Source organism: Dreissena polymorpha, chromosome 1 (assembly GCF_020536995.1).
Source record: "Dreissena polymorpha isolate Duluth1 chromosome 1, UMN_Dpol_1.0, whole genome shotgun sequence".
Classification (NCBI taxonomy): Eukaryota; Metazoa; Mollusca; class Bivalvia; order Myida; family Dreissenidae; genus Dreissena; species Dreissena polymorpha.
Window position 1 is genome coordinate 40,007,171 of NC_068355.1, and position 18,682 is coordinate 40,025,852.

Consider the following 18,682-nt stretch of genomic DNA (forward strand, 5'->3'; position numbering starts at 1 on the left):
GCATGACCCATATTCAAACTTGACCTATACATCATCTAGATACAACTTGTGACCAAGTTTGGTGAAGATCAGATGAAATTTCGGGACAGACCGACAGACAGACAGACCGACCGACAAAGTGACTCCTATACCAATGGTAATTGGGGTATAATTAATTCCTTGTAAAAGAATGTACACCTTTCTAAAACTGAACAAATGTTGTTTTTTTTAATTGCAACTCACAGTTATTCACTTCGAAATTGGATCCTGTAATTATTACTAATATACTTCTTCAAGACACCTGCATCTACAATTGGGGAAAAGACAGTTCAGATAATTTATAATCAAACTTACGTTATGTTTGACCCACTTAGTAGAAGCTGCCATGCCGCTGGGAGGCCATTAAACTGTCCAGTAACTGAATCAAAACCAACGTGAAAGTTATGTTGGACCATATATGGCGCACCAATGCTTAGTTCAGGTTCATCAGTGCTTCCTTTATTTTTTGATTTCTTGCCTTTTGTTCCACTGTCGCCATTGCTTTTCGCACCAAAAAGCGGCATCTTTCCCTGGAAGAAAAAAACATTTTTTTGCAACTGATAAGCGTTTGAAAAAAGTAAACATACAGATTTCTAAAACTTATCAACAGAATTATATTTTTGAAAATGTGCGACCATCTTCCATCTTGTTAGTCATTTAAAGAATACATAGACCACCATTGAAAACAGGGAATTAAACAATGCTAAAAGTAATGGATAAGATTTTTATATAAAAAGCCTAGTTGAAGGTATGTATGGCTTCTCCATGCAGTTTCCTCTCTGTGTACAGGTCTAACAAAAAATCTTGGAAGATTTATCTCACTTTTTTTTTCTTTGGCTTACTGCAATTTTTCACTGATGCACTATATGTACAACGATTATCAGCTGATAATTGTCATAACACTGTGTCCATGGCAGGTTGCAAATAACAGGGTGCAGGATCAACGGGGTTCACAGGGGCTTACACACGGGCTGGACAGAATGAAAACACACCATTAAGAACTTCATTTTTGCAAATATCTCAAGTTTTTTAAATTTGTTTGCAAAACTCTTTACTGCATATTGGACAGTTTTTCTTGCAGTTTGTGCAGATATCTTTAGATTTAAGAATACATTATTGAATACGTCTGAAATGGGTGACACAATTTCATGTTGCATGCAGCACAAAGTTGTATATAAATTCATTACACATCAAATTTTGGCCAAAATACAGGCTTATTAAATATAGGAATTCTGATGTCTTTTAAATTGCTTTAAATAGTTATTTGAAAAAAGCACCACCAGTGTGTTTACATTTATTAACATCCATTTGTGAACCCCATAAAGTGACGTGATCCTGAATCCTGATAAACAGGTTATAATACACCAGTATTGGGGGGGGGGGGGGGGGCAAATAAAAAAGTAATGAAAAAGACCTTTAAGCACTTAATTTTTTTATTTTTAGGGAGCTATTAATTTATGCTGTGGCATGTTTTTTTGGGCTATTCATTTTTTTTTAAAGGGAACATCTGTACAAATTAAGGCTCTGTAATATGTTCCTGAAATAAGATTGAAAAGGGTTACGCAATGAACCAGTATAAAACTATAAGTATATTGCTTTCCATATTCTGTAAGAAATGATTATGATTCTGTCAGATTGTATGGCAGACATGTTCTGTAAACACAAAGTTTTTCCATATTTATTTTGTAAACACAATTTTTTTCCATATTTAATTCAAATCTCATATAAAAGGTATTTGATGACTTTATTTGAGAACCTCAATTGTAATTGGAAAAGTATTTGTTTCGTGTTTGAAACAAAATTATTCACTCTTCTTGGTGATAAGAAGCATATAGTTTTTAATACTCAAATTGCAAATGTTTGTGTTCATGATATTGTTAAACACATCTAATATTTGCCAGAATATGCTTTAAAAATTGAATTTGTTTGTGTTTATTGTGATTTACGATGTGTAATATTATAACAGATCAATCTAGAAGTCCCACCAAAAGTTCATAATCATCATATTTCCTGACAATTTTCATTCAGAGTCGCAATTTTGGCCAGAAATATTATAGAATGGTTTGGTATTTGGACTTATATAATGACCATTTTAAACATTCAGTTTTCATGACTTCTTTAGATTTTGATATTTTTATAGAAAAGATTTTTAAATACTGGGTATGAGAAGGAAAAATATGATGTCTATATATTAGGACTTACACCATGACCATTTAAAAGATCTTACACATAATAAGTTTAAAATATTGACTTACTTGTTTACTCATCTTGAAGGTGAAAATATTTTACCAAACACGAATACAATTATTTCTTCCACCATTAACTTCCTAGATATGAAGCAGGAAATTAAGATAAGTGTGCAATACGAGAACGTCACATCCTGGGTGAGAGTTCATGAGCACGATGAGGAAAATCAAACCAGTTATGTGTTCGGGATAACGAATACTTGTAAAGTATTGCACATTTACCTGGACATTTAAAATTGGAATTTAATTTAAAAAACACATTTCTGAATGTTGTCATAGAAAATAATGTGTGTTTTAACAAAATAAAATGTTAATTATTGTCCATTAATGCATTACATACTTAAACGTGGTTTTGGGGACAAAACAGAGTTTTTTCTTACCTTATATTATGATTGTTTTTAAAACTTATAAAAGTTTTTACCTGAGCAAAAAATAAACCGGAAGTGATTTCTTTTAATAAAACAAGGGAAGCAAATATTGGCCGTGGTAATCTTTCTTGACCACTGGGGCATTTGTCGATATTGTGTAAACGATGCTCATTATTGCTTAACAATGCTACGAGGTTAATTTGTTTTACACTGGCATATTTGTGATTAATTATGAGGTTTTACGCTTCAGTCAATCACTTTCAATCCCCAATGTTATTCATTTACTTTGCCAGAATGTGATCTCAGCATAAATCATTTTTATTTTTTAAGTATTTTGAATAGTGTGTCCTGTGTTAAAGGGGCCTTTCACAGATTTTTGCATGTTTTGAAGTTTGTCATTTAATGCTTTATATTGATAAATGTAAACATCGGATACAAAAAGCTCAAGTAAAAAATCAAGAATAAAATTTAAAAAAAGAAAAAAGGTCACCCTCAGCAGGGCTTGAACCAATGACCCCTGAAGTCCTGGAGTAAAAAGTCTACCACTTAGACCACTCGGCCATTCTTCCGAATACAATGCCAGATGAATTTTATACTTTATATAAGCATTCCTCGTAGTTTCACAAAATATAACGACAACAACGGAACTCTCCAAATTATTAATTCGTTTCGCGTTGCAACGCTTTATTATTTTCCGGTTTTTTAATCGTCAAAAGATGCATATAATGGCTATTTTAGAGCATGGTAAATGTTCAGTATTACTGTTTCCTCACAAATATCATTACTAAAACGAAAATTTGCGAATCTGAAACAACTTTTTTCAATTTTGTCAATTTACCCAAACGTGAAAAGGCCCCTTTAAAGGCCACCTGTCATATCTAAACTACAAGACTAGCGGGTTAAAGTATCTTTCTCTTGACTATGTTTCATAAATGCCTTTAATCCTATATAGTATTAGCTTAACGCGGCGTACCAACAACGAATTTTGCATTTTTTTCACTACGTTTGAAATGCGATCTTTCTGCGTTGTCGCGGCAACCATCTACGACTTCACAGCATCCAAACAACGTTCTTAAACGACTCGACTGCGACCTTTGCGGTTTCTATGCGCATGCACTATAGGACCAAACATCGCCCGCGTTGCATGCATAAAACGTTTACTTGTTTGCATACATTTCCATGGGTTGTCCTTTAAGCGAAGATTTTGATACACGCGATTCTCGCTAAGGCGACTCGGGTTCTATCCCCGTTCCAGACTCAAGTGAGTTTGGTATGTGATCACCATACCGGACAGGCGGAGTTTACCCCGTGTACTCAGGTTTCCACCCTAAGGACACTATTAGTCCAACATTAATTATCTTTTGTAAAAACTAAATCATACAGATTTTCATTACAGCTTTCATTGAACATTCCTCATAACTTTCTTGAGTTTAGTAAACACATAAGGAAGGAGTTCTCGGACACGCCCCAGATCCTTTATGCAGTCTCGGACGCGGAAGGATCTCATAAACTTCGAAATGCATACACAAACCCACTTATAAAATATATCGTTGAACCAGGCTAAGTGATAGCGGTATTGGTCTACACAAGATATGTGAAGTCAGCTAATTTAATTATTGGCGACGTCACGGTGTACACACGACGTTCTTAAATTAGTATGTCTTCTACGACAAAATATCCCTTAATTACTCTCATAGAATCGGTCCTCTCCGGCCATAGTATTGTGACTATTGTAACGAGTCGACTTGGAAAAAAACACAACGCAATTAGGACGCGCAGGACCTGTAATGCTTCCCTGTTTTTAGAAGTTTTAATTTATTAACTGTCTTTCCGATACCAAAAAAACTATTTGGAACATGCGCAAAGTAATAAACCTAAGCAACCGGTCAGAAGGGCCGATATTATGAGATTTTTTTAATGATACACAGTACTACAGGAAGCAAGGTCTAGACAGTATGTTGTCAAATCATTGACGATTTCAGTGGAATTTTTGTTGTTTGTCCAAGAAAACACATTCAAATGTAGATCGACATATTAAACATGTTGTTTTTTTCTAAATCTTATCACTTCAAATAGTTACAAAAGGTATAAATTCATTGAGCATGTCGATACTAGGGAAACACATGCTTAATATGAAAGACCACACTATTTTTTATATAATCAACAGTCGTCATTGATGAACTGTTTTTATCGGCGGCTGTTCTAATGAGGAACACTTTATAGGGGTTTTAACAAAGACAGCTCAAAATGTGTTAAGTGGTAGCAAACACACCGGACGAAATCTACATCGCACCTGTATACATGTTGTTCACGGTTCTATTTTTAGACATGAGACGTAAGCGTGACACAAATTAATGAAAACATTTTTAAGCAAGCGTTGACTGTTTCCTACGATTTGTTTTTACAAACAACGGATATGTGAATTTAACTAGTGAAAGGTAATGCGTGTGCTTCATTTTAAACAGATAACACACAATATCGTCTATTTAATTAACCAGGTATTACTACTTTATATAGACCAGCCTAGGTGTGTCATCATCGTAAGTAAGGGCAATTAATTAAGTGTTCAGTTTACGGATGGCGGTTTAATGTTCTCTCTGTATTGATTGATTAGTATATGTACTTACACTGTTAAAATGTGTTTTTATACAAATTGACATAAACTAAATTTATTCTTAAAACACGGCAGATAAATTAACATTAAAATAGATATATATATATATATATATATATATATATATATATATATATATATATATATATATATATATATATATATATATATATATATATATATATATATATATATATATATATATATATACATGGAACATATACATGTATTCGTTCAGTTTCAAGTTTGTAAGTCAATAACTATTGATTAAAATGAGGCAATCATACATAGGTCACTGTTAAAACTTATACGGTCAATTATTTTTTTTCAACTTTCATGTAAAATATGCCTCATGAGCTGTTTTTACAACCTAACGAATCTGATCCAAAGTTTGTAAGCTCGCGATTTGTACATGCAGTCATGCAAAATTGTGAATCTAATTTACATATATGGGCATTCCATTTGGACCATTTACGGCCCTATTTTTATAAGGTTTATGTTATAAGAAATGCATGACCATGTTCACTTACACCAAGTCGTCCGTGGAGACAAACAGTACGAAGCTGTACATATTAATAATAACTATTAATATATAAATTTTGGATTTTCTAGTTCATAACACACCTCAGTTGACCATCTCTGCACCAGCCCCGCCCCCTCCCCAATCATTCCATTTGGTTTTTTGCATAGGGAGAGAAAACAACAGTACAAATAAAGTACATGATAATCATCTAAGTTAGACGTTTTATTATTATTTGTTATTATCTATTCGCGAGGTTGAATAACAGCTACTAGTTAAATTTGTAAATTTTTTAGTACAAAAATACTATTAGAATATAAATATAAACAGCTATGAATATAGTTACTCATTTTGGAAATACTTTATTTGATCGACCGAGTTATAACAACATTGTGTTGAATCTAGCAAGGGATAATCGAAATTATTGACGCAACACAATAAACTCTATACTTTGCAATTCAGTAATCCGAGGGATCGATAAGCCGCAATAATTTTGCTTACTTTAAGTCTTTATATAAATACAAAGCCTGTTGAGCGTGACACAGTCGGTCAGTTACATGGCAATTTATAATATTTCAGATAAAAAATGAAAGTACATAAGTTAAACCGTCATAACGTATATTTAATTGTTGATATATATACAGTCATCTGCAATTCGCATATCGAAAGAGCTTTTGCTTACAGTCATGTATTATGTGTTATAACATGTATGCTAAAATAAATGGTGTTTTCCTTTACTTGTGGCGCGAAAGAATTGTAGAAATATTATGTATTGTTTTATGTCATGAATATAGACTTCAACACTGGTAATATGCATTATAACTCTTTTGCAGTGTGTGTACAATATCTTGCAATCAATTACAAGAAACTGCGATCGGTAAACATGCTAGATGTTTGCTTATTGGCCCGTATTGTAAAACGTCATATAACGTAGTCCGTGCATTCGACCGGTGTAGTTTCACCAAGTTTGAAATTATTTGACACCTTTATATATTATATGGCTGGTTATTTTTTTAAATGCGTGCTTGATAATGGTTTGAATAACCTTTCTATGTTAACAGAATATCAACTTCATAACGTTTCTATGTTTATAGAATGGCGACAGACAAAAAAGAAGACGTTTCTCAACTCGTGCTTCACGATGAACTCGATGCCGACACCAACCATACGTCACCGGAGTACGTCAATCCCACGCTGAGAAATGACGTAACAGAGCCGTCATCACGTCCCGCAGTTCTTGACCTCACAAACAGATCAGCGGACAACAACGGCTTTTCTCGGTCGGAGGTTTCAAAATCGAACGCTGATTCCGCCGGCCAGACGGCGTATTATAACGCACGCGACGGGAACGCGGCCGTCGGCATTGAAGTTGTACGTATGCCCAGCGGTATACGAGTGATCCGAACTCAGGACTTGCAAAGCGTAAGAGCACAAAGCAGTGAAAGACCGATTAAACTGATCCATATCAAACGTCTGAAAGTGTTTGCAGTGATAGCCATTGTTGTTTTCTTTCCACTGGGCATCCCCGCGTATCTTTACGCGTTTCGCGCGGAGATTGCTTTCCAGGAAGGGCTCATGCAAGGGAATATCGATTTGGCGCGAAAACTTGTGAAACGAAGCGAGCGTTGCATCATTTTCGCATTCATGTCCGCCTTGTTGGTGGTCGTTGCGGTTGTTGCCATTGTAGAACGCCAAACGATGGAGAACAACAAAGAGTACTTTAAGCACAGGTAACTTTATTGCAAAGCGCACGGCTGGGCAGCTAGTTTCTATAGTACAGTATGTTTCAAGGTGCATTAAATCACTGCCTAGAATTATTGAAGCAAAGTGTTAGATAGAAATCACATTGTACACTAAGAATGCTTATACCTTAAAATGTGTCTGAACAGATATCAACATAGCCATGCAGTCTATCGGTTGTGATTGTTTTACGTACGTTGCTATGATAGTTTAAGTATTTGTACCAAACGTTGAATTAGTATTTCTGTACAGCATTACGTATTTTATGACATATGAGCCATTGGGCGTATTGTTATAAACAGTTAACTTTTACATCACTTATCATAAAATCATTGGTTCTTTGCTTTTCAGGGCATACTCTGGCGTATGAGACGGCACGATGGTAACAACGGTTGTCCAAACGAAAGGACAGCTTGAGAACTTTCCTTGAATATGTGTGATAACTGCACCTTGTTGAAGTATTAATTAAGATCTGTGTGTGAGTACTTGTTAGTTGTCAATGAATGTACGCCTAATTGAATTTAATATTTGTCAATAAAACTAAGTTATAGAAATCATAAAATTTCATAAATGAAAAGTGTTGTCCATAAAATGTTTGAATATTCTTTAAGCTTGGGAAGATTGATTAGTTTTCTTAAAGACATTACTGAAAAGTGCATTTTCTGAAATATTATACCTTAGTTAATTATGTCGTTGTAGATTAGAAGGAAGAGCATGTAATATATTGATCAATATTTATGGCACTGTGAAGTGATAATTCCAGGACATGTACTATTTAAGAAATAACTTCACTTGTGATATATTTCCTATGATAGTACATTATATGTCAAGTTTTATTTAGTGCAGAATATTGCTACTCAATACATACGTATCAATCTTCATAATTTTATAATACAGATTATTACATACTTCGTGATTGCCTGTATTTATTTACATTGAATGCCTGTATTTTTGTCATTTTGTTTTCTTGTTCTATGATTTTTTTTCATTTCATTTATACATTCATCTACATATAAACATGTTTTTCCTTTATGTTTTACTGTTCTTTTATAGAAAAAAGAGTAATTGATTCTTGAATCTCATGGTGGAAATATTTTCTGCATAGACATTGTTGGTCAATTAATTTAATTGATTGTGAATTGATAGTGTTCTTGTATTTTTCACCATTTTTCTTGTGTTTAATCTAAAATGCTCAACTTTTTCAGTTTGTTGGTACAGGTACAATCATGTACAATATCATGGTTTTGTAAATGCAGTCATATCATCGTTGGTGTCCTTCTTACACATTAGTTCTGCTGTGTTCTTATCACATCAGATTATTGAATACAATGCAAATAATATTGTGATATTTGTTGTAAAAACTAAGATACTTAGAAGTTAATCAGCAGATATAGATATAATTACCAACTTCAGACATGAATTCAGGTAACAGACACATTAACAATTTTATTTATAGCATTAAAAGCCACATTCCACGTGCCTAAGTTTACGTTTGGTTCATGTTCATATTGTAAATCTATTTAGATTGATCTGAAAATGAAACAACTTTTATGTTGATTAATAATATAAATACATTTGTGTTTGTGTGTTTACTTTACATTTCTTATGATCTATGCATGTTATTGCAATAACACATGTCAGTATAATTATTTTGATTGTTATTTAACATTTTATGTATAAATGTTACTCATTAAAATAGAATTATATTCAATATTCTTATAAAATATTTGAGTTACTTATTGTTATGGCAAAGCAATAGGTTTTTATAGTCTGAGTAAGCTAATCATAAATTTATCTTATAGTCAGTCAACTCTACACTCACAATACACTTTCAATACATATTTACATTTTTATTAATGTTATATGCATAATTGAAAGAAAACCTTTGCATATCGCGTTAGTTTAAATACAGTCTAACCTATCTGTGCTTGGTTGTAGATTGCTCCTCAACCAACATCATCAGCATGGATGCCGCCGTCTTAGAATGTTTCGGCCCTTTTAATTCCATGAACATTCTGATAACGGTGGGCCCACAGCGGTGATATGTCACTGCGTGTTGGTTGATTGCCTCCAGCTCCTCTCTCGCCTCAGCCACAACCAGCTTGATGCCCGTTCGGCTGCTTGACTCAGTCTTGGGATAGCCACTCATCTATCCCTGCCAGTAGTTCCTACTGCTGTCATCAGCCTGTGCACGGACTGGGAACAGAACACTCTAACGCCAACTTAGACGGGAAAAAGCCAGAACGCCAGCCGTGTTGCTTGCACAGATCCATGCGTTCTGTGTACTTTGCCTTCTTCCGCTCGTAAGCCTCTTCACATCTTGCCTCACATTGTACTGTCAGCTCTATGGTGACGAGCTTCTTTCCTGTGTCTGACCACAGTACAATATCTGGTTGTAGGGTCGTCTGAACCACGTTTGGGCAAACAAGCCTTCTACCAAGGTCAACTTCCATCTTCCAGTTTCTCGTGCCATCAATAATTTATGCTTTTATTGGTTTCTGTGTCTTCTTGGTCTCACCCGATTTGACGAAAGCGATGTGCCCATGGCGGGGGTAATTACCATGTTCCTTCTTCCGTTCCTTCTCAAGCCAGTCAATCAACTCTCTGAGTACCAAGTCGTGCCTCCATCTATATCTTCCCTGTGTCAGTGCTGTAGTACAAGATGACAGAACATGCTCTAGGGGGCCTACTCTGTCACATAGGCTGCATTTTGGATCTGCTGTGAGTCCCCATCGGCACAAGTTCGCTGGGGATGGTAGCTGGTCATAGACAGACTTGAGAAGAAAGGAAAACCGAAAAGGCTCATACTTCCAGATGTCTCCCCAGGTCAACTTCTTGTCTGCGGTATTCCACGTGATCCATGCTCCCTGCGCTCCAATTTCCACAGCATTTGCTTGTCTGGCATTTACTTCCGCTCTTCTGACCTCAGACTGAATTATCACTCGCCTCTCTTTCTGGTCCGATCGACTCCACAGTACCACCTTTCTCGCACCAGTATTTTCACGTCCAACTGCAGTCACTCCGACAATGTCTTTGTGCTTGAGCGCGTTCTCTGCCTGGCTTACAGACTCTGTCCCTAAACATTTCCTGCTCGTTCGGGTATGGTCCCCTGCCTCACGGATGAACTCGTCCGGAGAGTCCCTCAAGGTCAACAAAAGTCTTACTTTTGCTGTCTCGAACTCTTCTACCAGTGAAGATAGCGGGAGCTGTAACTTGTTGCTCTTCCCGTAGAGTCCAATACTGGTAAAGTTGGGTGAAACTCCTAGCCACTTCCTGAGGTGTCTACTTGTGATTTTCTCCAGGGCTTCCACTGTTGTGGCTCGTAAAGCATCAACGGCCAGATTAGTCCTTGGAGCAGTGCGTGCTGTAAAAGCCAAGCTTTGAACTTCCGGGTTCGCAGCGGTCTTTCTTCTTGAGACGCTCCTCTACCTGCTGCTCTAACTTCTTTACATTGTCGCGTTATTGTAAGCTTGCATCAAACCACTTTCCCAGGCGTTTTATTGGACTCGTCACTATGGAAGGAATCTCTTCGTTCTGTACGTAGAGTTTGAACCTCTCTGTTGTCTGTCCTTTCTTTATGACGAGAGATCTGGATTTTGCTGCTTTCATTTTTCCCCACGAAGCGACATCCGTCAGGACTGTCAACATCCATCTCGCTTGGACCTGTGTCGTCGTCGTCAGTGTGAGGTCATCCATGAAGCCTCTGCTAGATGGGAGATAGATTCCTGACTCTGTCTTTGGTCCACGTGTCTCTCGTTGGGCAGCATTTATCAACAGGTTCATCCCTATGATGAAGAGCACCACGGGAACTGTGCAGCCGGTAACGATTTCCATCTCCAACTTCTGCCATCTGGTTAGCTGGTCACCAACAGTAAACCGGAGCCTTATTCCATTCAGGTTAGTGATGATGATTTTCTGTATGTGGCCGTCCACATGGTAGTGTCGGAGGGCTGTATAGATGAGCTGATGTGGAATGGACCCGTATGCGTTGGCCAAGTCGAACCAGGCTACAGGGAGATCCTTCCTCCCTTTCTTTGCCTCACTTACTAGCTGTGTGATAGCACTGGTGTGCTCTATGCAGGCGGAGAAACCGGGAACTCCTCCCTTCTTGACCGAAGTGTTGATGTATGCGTTGCCTGTCAGAAAAGATGTAAGTCTTCTCGCAATGATGGCGAAGAATATTTCCCCCTCCCCTGGTTGACTTTCTTGGAATTGCGTTCCTTTGGTGTTAATATCCCCTCCGTTTCCTTCCAAGCCTCTGGTATATTCCCCTTCCTCCAGAGTACTTTGAGGAGCCTCCATAAACGCTTGAGAAGTAATGGGCACATCTTGTACACTTTGTACGGGATGGCATTAGGTCCTGGCGCTGAAGCAGCTCTGGCCTTTTTCACAACTTCTTTCACCTCCCCTAGCGTTGATTCCGTCGCCTTCAGCTGTTTTTCGGGTTCCCTCGCTGGATCTATTCGGTCACAGTCCTTTAGCACGTCCTCTCGATTGGGGTCAGAATGGGTCACATGAAGTTAGTTCTCTACTTCCTCTTGTGGAGTGTCCAACTTTCCTGACCTCTTTTGTCGAGATGGGATCTTGCGAACTTGTATGGGTTGGCTGTGAAAGCTGCCCTATTCTTTGCCCGTTCCCATGTCTTTCTTCTGCTGTTTTAGGCTTTCCGTAATGATGTCAGATGTGTCCGAACTGTATCTCCAAGCTGTGTAAGTCCAATCCTCTCTGTGGGTAAACTAGCACAGTACCTTCATCTCAGCTGCTTGAGTTCACATCTCAAGTTCAGGATGAAGACTTGCCGCCTGTTTGGTCTATGAGGTTCCTCTTCTAGTCCAAACCTCTCCTTGCCTACTGAGTATATCAAGGATGTGAGGGTGGTCAGCTTCCGGTCCTTGCATGGATGCCTCGAGTATGGTATTTCCTCGTCTAGTCGGGTCCATGATGTCTTGTCTGAAGCATTGGGCCACTTAATCCTTGGTTTCCTGGTTCTAGTGGCAGTTTCTTGCTGTGGTCTATCCAGATCAGTCACCAGGCTTGCTTCAGGGCTGCTTTGAGTCTGTAAGAGCTCTAAAAGGCGGTCCTCATCCTCCTCAGGATTTCGGAAGCCATCCTGTAGGGTCTGCTCAACGGAGAGTTATCCAATTACTGTGGGTTGAATCCAGACTGGAGTACTTTTGCGTCTCATTAGCCAAAATGGCTATGCGCTGTCCTTGTGACCTCACACGTTGACAACCAGACTTCCCTTGGTGAATGCGCAGACCGCGTTGGTTCTTGAACACCTTTCCGTAATTACAAGTGACCGATCCATGTTAATTCGTGTATTTTGTTTATTTAAACAACTTTCATAGACGTTTTTCACTGAATCTGGGAAACTGACAATATAGTTGATATTTAAATAGACAGCGATCATCGGAAAGTAAACACAACGCAATTGTAAACGTAAACATTCAACTTTAAAGTAAAACAAAATACCGTTATTGATAAAAGTCTACTGTATGGGAAGTTTAAGGGTTTTAAAGGGAACGGTTAAATACAGCGAGCAAGATAGAGTGCAATGCTTGTTTGCAGCTACTCTAACTGACTATTTTCCAACTTTTTGTCACATATGCAAACAATCAAAGAATAATGTATACAAGGGAGATAAACACATTAATGATATGGATTAATACTTAAAATACGATTCAGGTTATTAGTAAGCATCATAATACATTGATTATATTATAAAGAGTTACAAACACGAAACGATTAAATAGTGTGACCTGTTTCAGTTGTGATCGTTATATTTCGAGACAATACATGAAGGCTTACACAACGATTGCTTATATATTGCTTACATATGTTCTTTAAAAGATAGTATTTCGCATGACTGAGTGGTTTAAGCTATAGCTTTTTAATCCAAAGGTTCATGGTTCGAGCCTATTTGGCGTTCGTTTTTCGAGTTAAATTTTTCTTTTTTTCTTTCTTAAATTCTATTCTTGAATAACAATGGAGTTCCGAAGTTTGTATGCATATATATGTGCAAAAATATATCAACACGTCTCTTAAATTCGTTATGGAAAAGACATGGATTGATAAAAATATAATTTTGTAATACAATTGCATGCACTACTCTTAAATTTCCAAATAAAAACACACATATCATATAAAAACACCATATTTTTTAAGGGCCAGCATTTCCCGAATTTCGCAAGGCCATTCCACCATAGTTTCGTCACGGCCTCCTTGACATAATAATCTGCAAATTGCGATTTTTGAGTATGCAGCCATGCACTAATCCTCTACAGAACGTGTAGCCTTGATCTTCATCCACACAAAACAAGGCAGACGCAGAACGTTTGCAGTACAGTGCAAGTTTTAATTAAACATGTTCATTGCCATTTTTTGAAGTTTGATTTTAATTACAAAGTTTTCATTAAAATGTGCATGTTTATCTTTATTTATCAACCTGCTGATCATTGTGCCCTTCTAAAGCCCCCCCCCCCCCCCATAAAAAAAAAGAAAGACAAAAACACACACACAACAACAGCATAAACAACAAGGGACAAAATTGTCACAAAACCAGGTTTTTATTGTGAAAAAAATCTGATAAAGGGAGACAAATCAAACTGAACTTTTGAAATGAACAAACAAAATTAACCCCCTTTGTAAGTTTGTTTTAAAATAAATCTATATTTAGTCGTGGCGACCTTGACATTGGAGATATTGACGTGATTCTTTCGTGCGACACACCGTACCATGATGGTGAACAAATGTGCCAAATGATTTTAAAATCTCATAATGAATGACATAGTTATAGCCCAGACAAGCTCATTTATGGCTATTTTTTACCTTTGAACTCAAAGTGTGACCTTGACCTTGGATATATTGACGTAATTCTTTCGCGCGACACACCGTCTAATGATGGTTAACAAATGTGCCAAATGATTTTAAAATCTCACAATGAACGACAAAGTTATGGCCCGGACAAGCTTGTTCCGCCCGCCCGCCAGCCAGCCAGCCAGCCCGCCCGCATTCGCCAATCTAATAACCAGTTTTTTCCTTCGGAAAACCTGGTTAAAAACAAACAACATGTTTTTATTGTAAGTCATTATTGTAAGTTGTAGGTCATATTGATTTTCTAGTGCAAATATTCCTCACTAAATTATTACATGGTGCTGAGTTCGTTTAACAGCAACAATCTCAACTAGAAAAATGTTAAAATGAGGTTAAATAGCTCAAGTTTCAGGAAACTTTCAGTTTTTGATTAGATGGCATAGGTGTTGAACTTTGAGCTTTATACATTATGACCCTACTGTAAACAACCATAAACCATGATATTAAGTATATAGTGACATTTTATGGCACTGCCTTTCTTGCAATTAAAATAAGACGACTGGCAAAGAACAGTCTGTGTGATGTATAGAGGATACTTTTTATCTCCCGACATAGGCGGACAGATATTGTTTTTGCTTTGTCCATCCATTTATCCGTCCGGAACACTTTTGTGTCAGGAGCTTTATCTCGGAACGTCTCGGGCCGATTGTTATTATACCCCTATTACCATTGGTAATGGGGGCTATATAGGAGTCCCTTTCTCGGTCGGTCGGTTTGTCTGTCCCGTAAATTTCATCCGATCTTCACCAAACTTGGTCAGAAGTTGTATTTAGATGATGTCTAGGTCAAGTTTGAATATGGGTCATGCCGGGTCAAAAACTAGGTCACGGGGTCACTTAGTGCGTTTAAACCGAAAGTTTGCCCGGACCATAACTATGTCATTTATCGTTAGATTTTAAAATGACATAGTACTTTTGTTCACTATCATGGGACGGTGTGTCATGCGAAGAAGTACGTCGATATCTCCAAGGTCAATGTCACACTTGGAGTTCAAAGGTCAAACGTTTTTCCGGACCATAACTATGTCATTTATCGTTAGATTTTAAAATGACGTGGTACATTTGTTCACCATCATGGGACGGTGTGTCATGCGAAAGAAGTACATCGATATCTCCAAGGTCAAGGTCACACTTGGAGTTCTAATGTCAAAATGCCCATAAATGAGCTTGTCCGGGCGATAACTTTGTCATTAATTGCGAGACTTTAAAATCATTTGCCACATTTGTTCACCATCATTGGACGGTGTGTCATGTGAAAGAATTACGTTGATATCTACAAGGTCAAGATCACACTTTGAGTTCAAAGGTCAAAAACGGCCATAAATGAGCTTGTCCGGGACATAACTTTGTCATTTATTGTGAGATTTTAAATCATTTGGCATATTTGTTCACCATCATTGGACGGTGTGTCATGCGAAAGAATGACGTTGATATCTCCAAGGTCAAGGTCACACTCTGAGTTCAAAGGTAAAAAATGGCCATAAATGAGCTTGTCTGGGCCATAACTATGTCGTTCATTGTGAGATTTTAAAATCATTTGACACATTTGTTCACCATTATTGGACGGTATGTCATACGAAAGAATAACTTCGATATCTCCAAGGTCAATGTCACACTTTGTGTTCAAAGGTCAAAAATGGCCATAAAAGAGCTTGTCCGGGCCATAACTATGTCGTTCATTGTGTGATTTTAAAATCATTTGGCATATTTGTTCACAATCATTGGACGGTGTGTCATGCGAAAGAATTACGTCGATATCTGCAACGTCAAGGTCACACTTTGAGTTCAAAGGTCAAAATGGTCATAAATGATCTTGTCCGGCCCATAGCTATGTCACACATTGTGAGATTTTAAAATTACACGGTACATTTTTTTCACAATCATTGGACGGTGTGTCATGCGAAAGAATTACGTCGATATACCCAAGGTCAAGGTCACACTTTGAGTTCAAAGGTAAAAAATGCCCATAAATGAGCTTGTCCGGGCCATAACTATGTCATTCATTGTCATTTTTGTGACAAAGCTCTAGTTGAAACTTGGTATGAGTGTATACATGTAGATAAGAGGATGATGAAGGTCAAATGCCGTCGCAATCCATTTGCGAACTACGGAGTTATGGCATTTTTAACCTGAAAAAGCACATATTTGTGTGGAATAATGAGACTGCTCAGGCAGATCTCATTTAAACTTGGTATGAGTTTATACATGGGTAAGAGGAGATAAACGTCCAATTGCGACGCAACCAATTTGTCAATAAAGGAGTAATTGCTGTTTTTGACTTGCAAAAGCCCTTTATATAAGGCTATTTATCTCTTGAACTGTGTCTTAACAAGCGTATATTTCACAGCCATGAACTTAACCAGTTGTTCTCAATCATCTAGGGCTTAGTCACATTCATGACCCATAATCCTAAAGGCAGGGTTAATGTCACACATTGAGGTCAAAGACCACACATTTGATGAATTAGTTATAATTTATCCATTACTCTACATTGCATTCTGTAATAACTTTTTACAATCGTTCCCCTTTATCTGGCTTTGTTTCACATGTCAGACTCAGATCTCTAGGGTCAAGTCTTAGGTAACACAATGGGCAGCAATATTACTAAATGTTTTTTTAAGTATGCCTTAATTTATTAGGATTTTACCGTACGTTAAGGGATTTTTGTTATGTTATTGTTAATCGCTATCTGGTAGAGAGAAACGTGAAAAACCAAATGTCCCTATTGCCAAGATCATTTCCTTTCAGTTTCGTTGCACACTACCTTTTAAGAGTTATCATCGTTCTTGAAAAAAATCATTTGTAATTTGTAATGCGGGTCTTTAGTTAAGAACTGATTTTTTTATGTTTCATTAAATCTATCAACGTTAATTAATTAAATATTATTTAAGAAGTTGCAATCTTCGAAAGTGCACCCATCCATAAACAAAATTTATTTGGCAGGGAAATCCATTACAAAATGTGATTGTTGTATTATTATCATTAGTATACAAATGTACCTACGAAAAAAGGGGGTATATGAAGTCGCCCTTTTCGTTTGCCAGTTGGTTGATCGGTCAGTCCTTACATGTAAAATGTCGTAAGTTCGTGAAGCAAACCGCTTTTCTCGAGTCAATTAATTGAACCTTAAATATGTTATGGTAATGAAGAGTAGATGTTCCAGATACCTTTTGACCCCAGTGGCACACACATTCCCAAGGCATTTGCATTTTAATATAGCCGAACAATCAACGCTATGGTAGACAAGTTTGTGACAAAAAAGTTCTAGGCCTTCAGTTTTCTTGCCTTATTTAGTTAAAAGGGGCGAACTCCGTTCCCAGTGTATTAATCGATGCTTGCGCGTTAAACTTACGTATCTGGGCATACCTCAGAGAAAATCAAAATAACTTCTTTAAAATAATTTAAAACAATTACCAGTTATTGACAGTTGTTTTAAAGTGGTTTTTATCTGAAATGGGTTTACTCTGGTAATAGAGTAAAAAAGATTATTGTTAAGCACGTAGAAGTTATTGATTATCACTTGTAAATTTGAAGTAAAATGTCCCTCTTTAAATATGAATTTTTTAGGTTCAAATGTTTTCATGAGCTTGTGGTTAGGACTGACACTATATAAATGTTACACAGATCTCACCGTCTGTGCTCAAGCATCATTTAGGCATTTACAATTAAAGAATTGAAAATCATTTTGTCTGCATTTTATTGGCGTATGAACTGTCAGGAAAATTATGCAAAATAATGTTTTTTCTCAACATTTAATACACAAATAACTTCAGAAAAATCATTGTCTATTCTAATAATTACAACGTAATGTTTTTTAAAAGCTGATGTTGTTTAAACTATTACGGTCACACATGACTTATGTTTCTTGGTGTACGAATCTCGTTTCACTTTTGGTTTTATATTAATTGAACAGCAGAACGCGCCTAACAAGGTCGTCATTTCGCCATTGACGAATTCAGAGCAACACATGTAAGATTGTTTTTCATTTACGTCACTTTCCACTTGTCGACTAATAATTAGTCATGTTGGGAATGTACATGAGTTTAATTTGCATACGCACCGGATTCATCGGACAATGAAACGAATGTAACGCAAGCGGATGATCAGATACAAACTGTTGTAATTATTAAAGCCGCGAAGTCTAATTTCAATAAGTCTTCTAAATAGTTTCTGTGAAAATATATGCTGTTGATTGCACAAGTTAGCATTCTTTGGCGCTGCTATATAGATTACTAAACTGTTTAAACAAAACTATTCCATGACAAAATGTAACCTTTATAAGTTGACGTATTTAATGCAGAAAT

General features: G+C 36.9%; 3 protein-coding genes across 6 annotated transcripts in view; 1 reads left to right on the plus strand and 2 right to left on the minus strand.

Annotated features, from left to right (window-relative positions):
• Positions 1-2,734, minus strand: part of LOC127877443 (serine/threonine-protein kinase PAK 1-like) — a 29,404-nt gene extending 26,670 nt beyond the window's left edge. Inside the window, exons 1-2 of one of the 2 annotated variants that reach the window (XM_052423339.1) lie at positions 2,686-2,734; positions 334-548 (exon numbers count right to left, since the gene is read on the minus strand). In XM_052423339.1, the coding sequence (XP_052279299.1) occupies positions 334-542 (209 nt within the window). In that variant the 5' untranslated portion in view covers positions 543-548; positions 2,686-2,734. Of the gene's footprint in view, positions 1-333; positions 549-2,273; positions 2,434-2,685 lie in introns of those variants that run through there. The other variant, XM_052423327.1, reaches the window with a different exon arrangement.
• LOC127865038 (uncharacterized) lies at positions 2,385-9,217 on the plus strand. Of its 3 annotated transcripts, none has more exons than XM_052404919.1 (3): positions 2,385-2,471; positions 6,861-7,496; positions 7,858-9,217. In XM_052404919.1, exons 2-3 carry the CDS (start codon positions 6,862-6,864, stop codon positions 7,874-7,876), a joined length of 654 nt encoding a protein of 217 aa, XP_052260879.1. In that variant the 5' UTR covers positions 2,385-2,471; position 6,861; the 3' UTR covers positions 7,877-9,217. The 3 variants fall into 3 exon arrangements, with proteins under 3 accessions (XP_052260879.1, XP_052260880.1, XP_052260878.1); XM_052404920.1 differs by having other exon boundaries at positions 2,391-2,466; XM_052404918.1 differs by lacking the exon at positions 2,385-2,471 and adding an exon at positions 4,914-5,070.
• Positions 9,218-9,986: 769 nt separating this feature from the next.
• LOC127869268 (uncharacterized) lies at positions 9,987-11,808 on the minus strand. Its single transcript, XM_052411729.1, has 2 exons — positions 10,988-11,808; positions 9,987-10,854 (listed from the first exon to the last, which is right to left on the minus strand). Exons 1-2 carry the CDS (start codon positions 11,806-11,808, stop codon positions 9,987-9,989), a joined length of 1,689 nt encoding a protein of 562 aa, XP_052267689.1.
• Between the last annotated feature and the right edge of the window lie 6,874 nt (positions 11,809-18,682).

Coding starts and splice junctions, on each gene's coding strand:
- LOC127869268 (XM_052411729.1), bottom strand. CDS start 11,808: ATGGAGGCTCCTCAAAGTACTCTGGAGGAAGGGGAATATACCAGAGGC. Junction 10,855..10,987: donor ATAAAACGCCTGGGAAAGTG/GTTTGATGCAAG, acceptor CACTGCTCCAAG/GACTAATCTGGCCGTTGATG.
- LOC127865038 (XM_052404919.1), top strand. CDS start 6,862: ATGGCGACAGACAAAAAAGAAGACGTTTCTCAACTCGTGCTTCACGAT.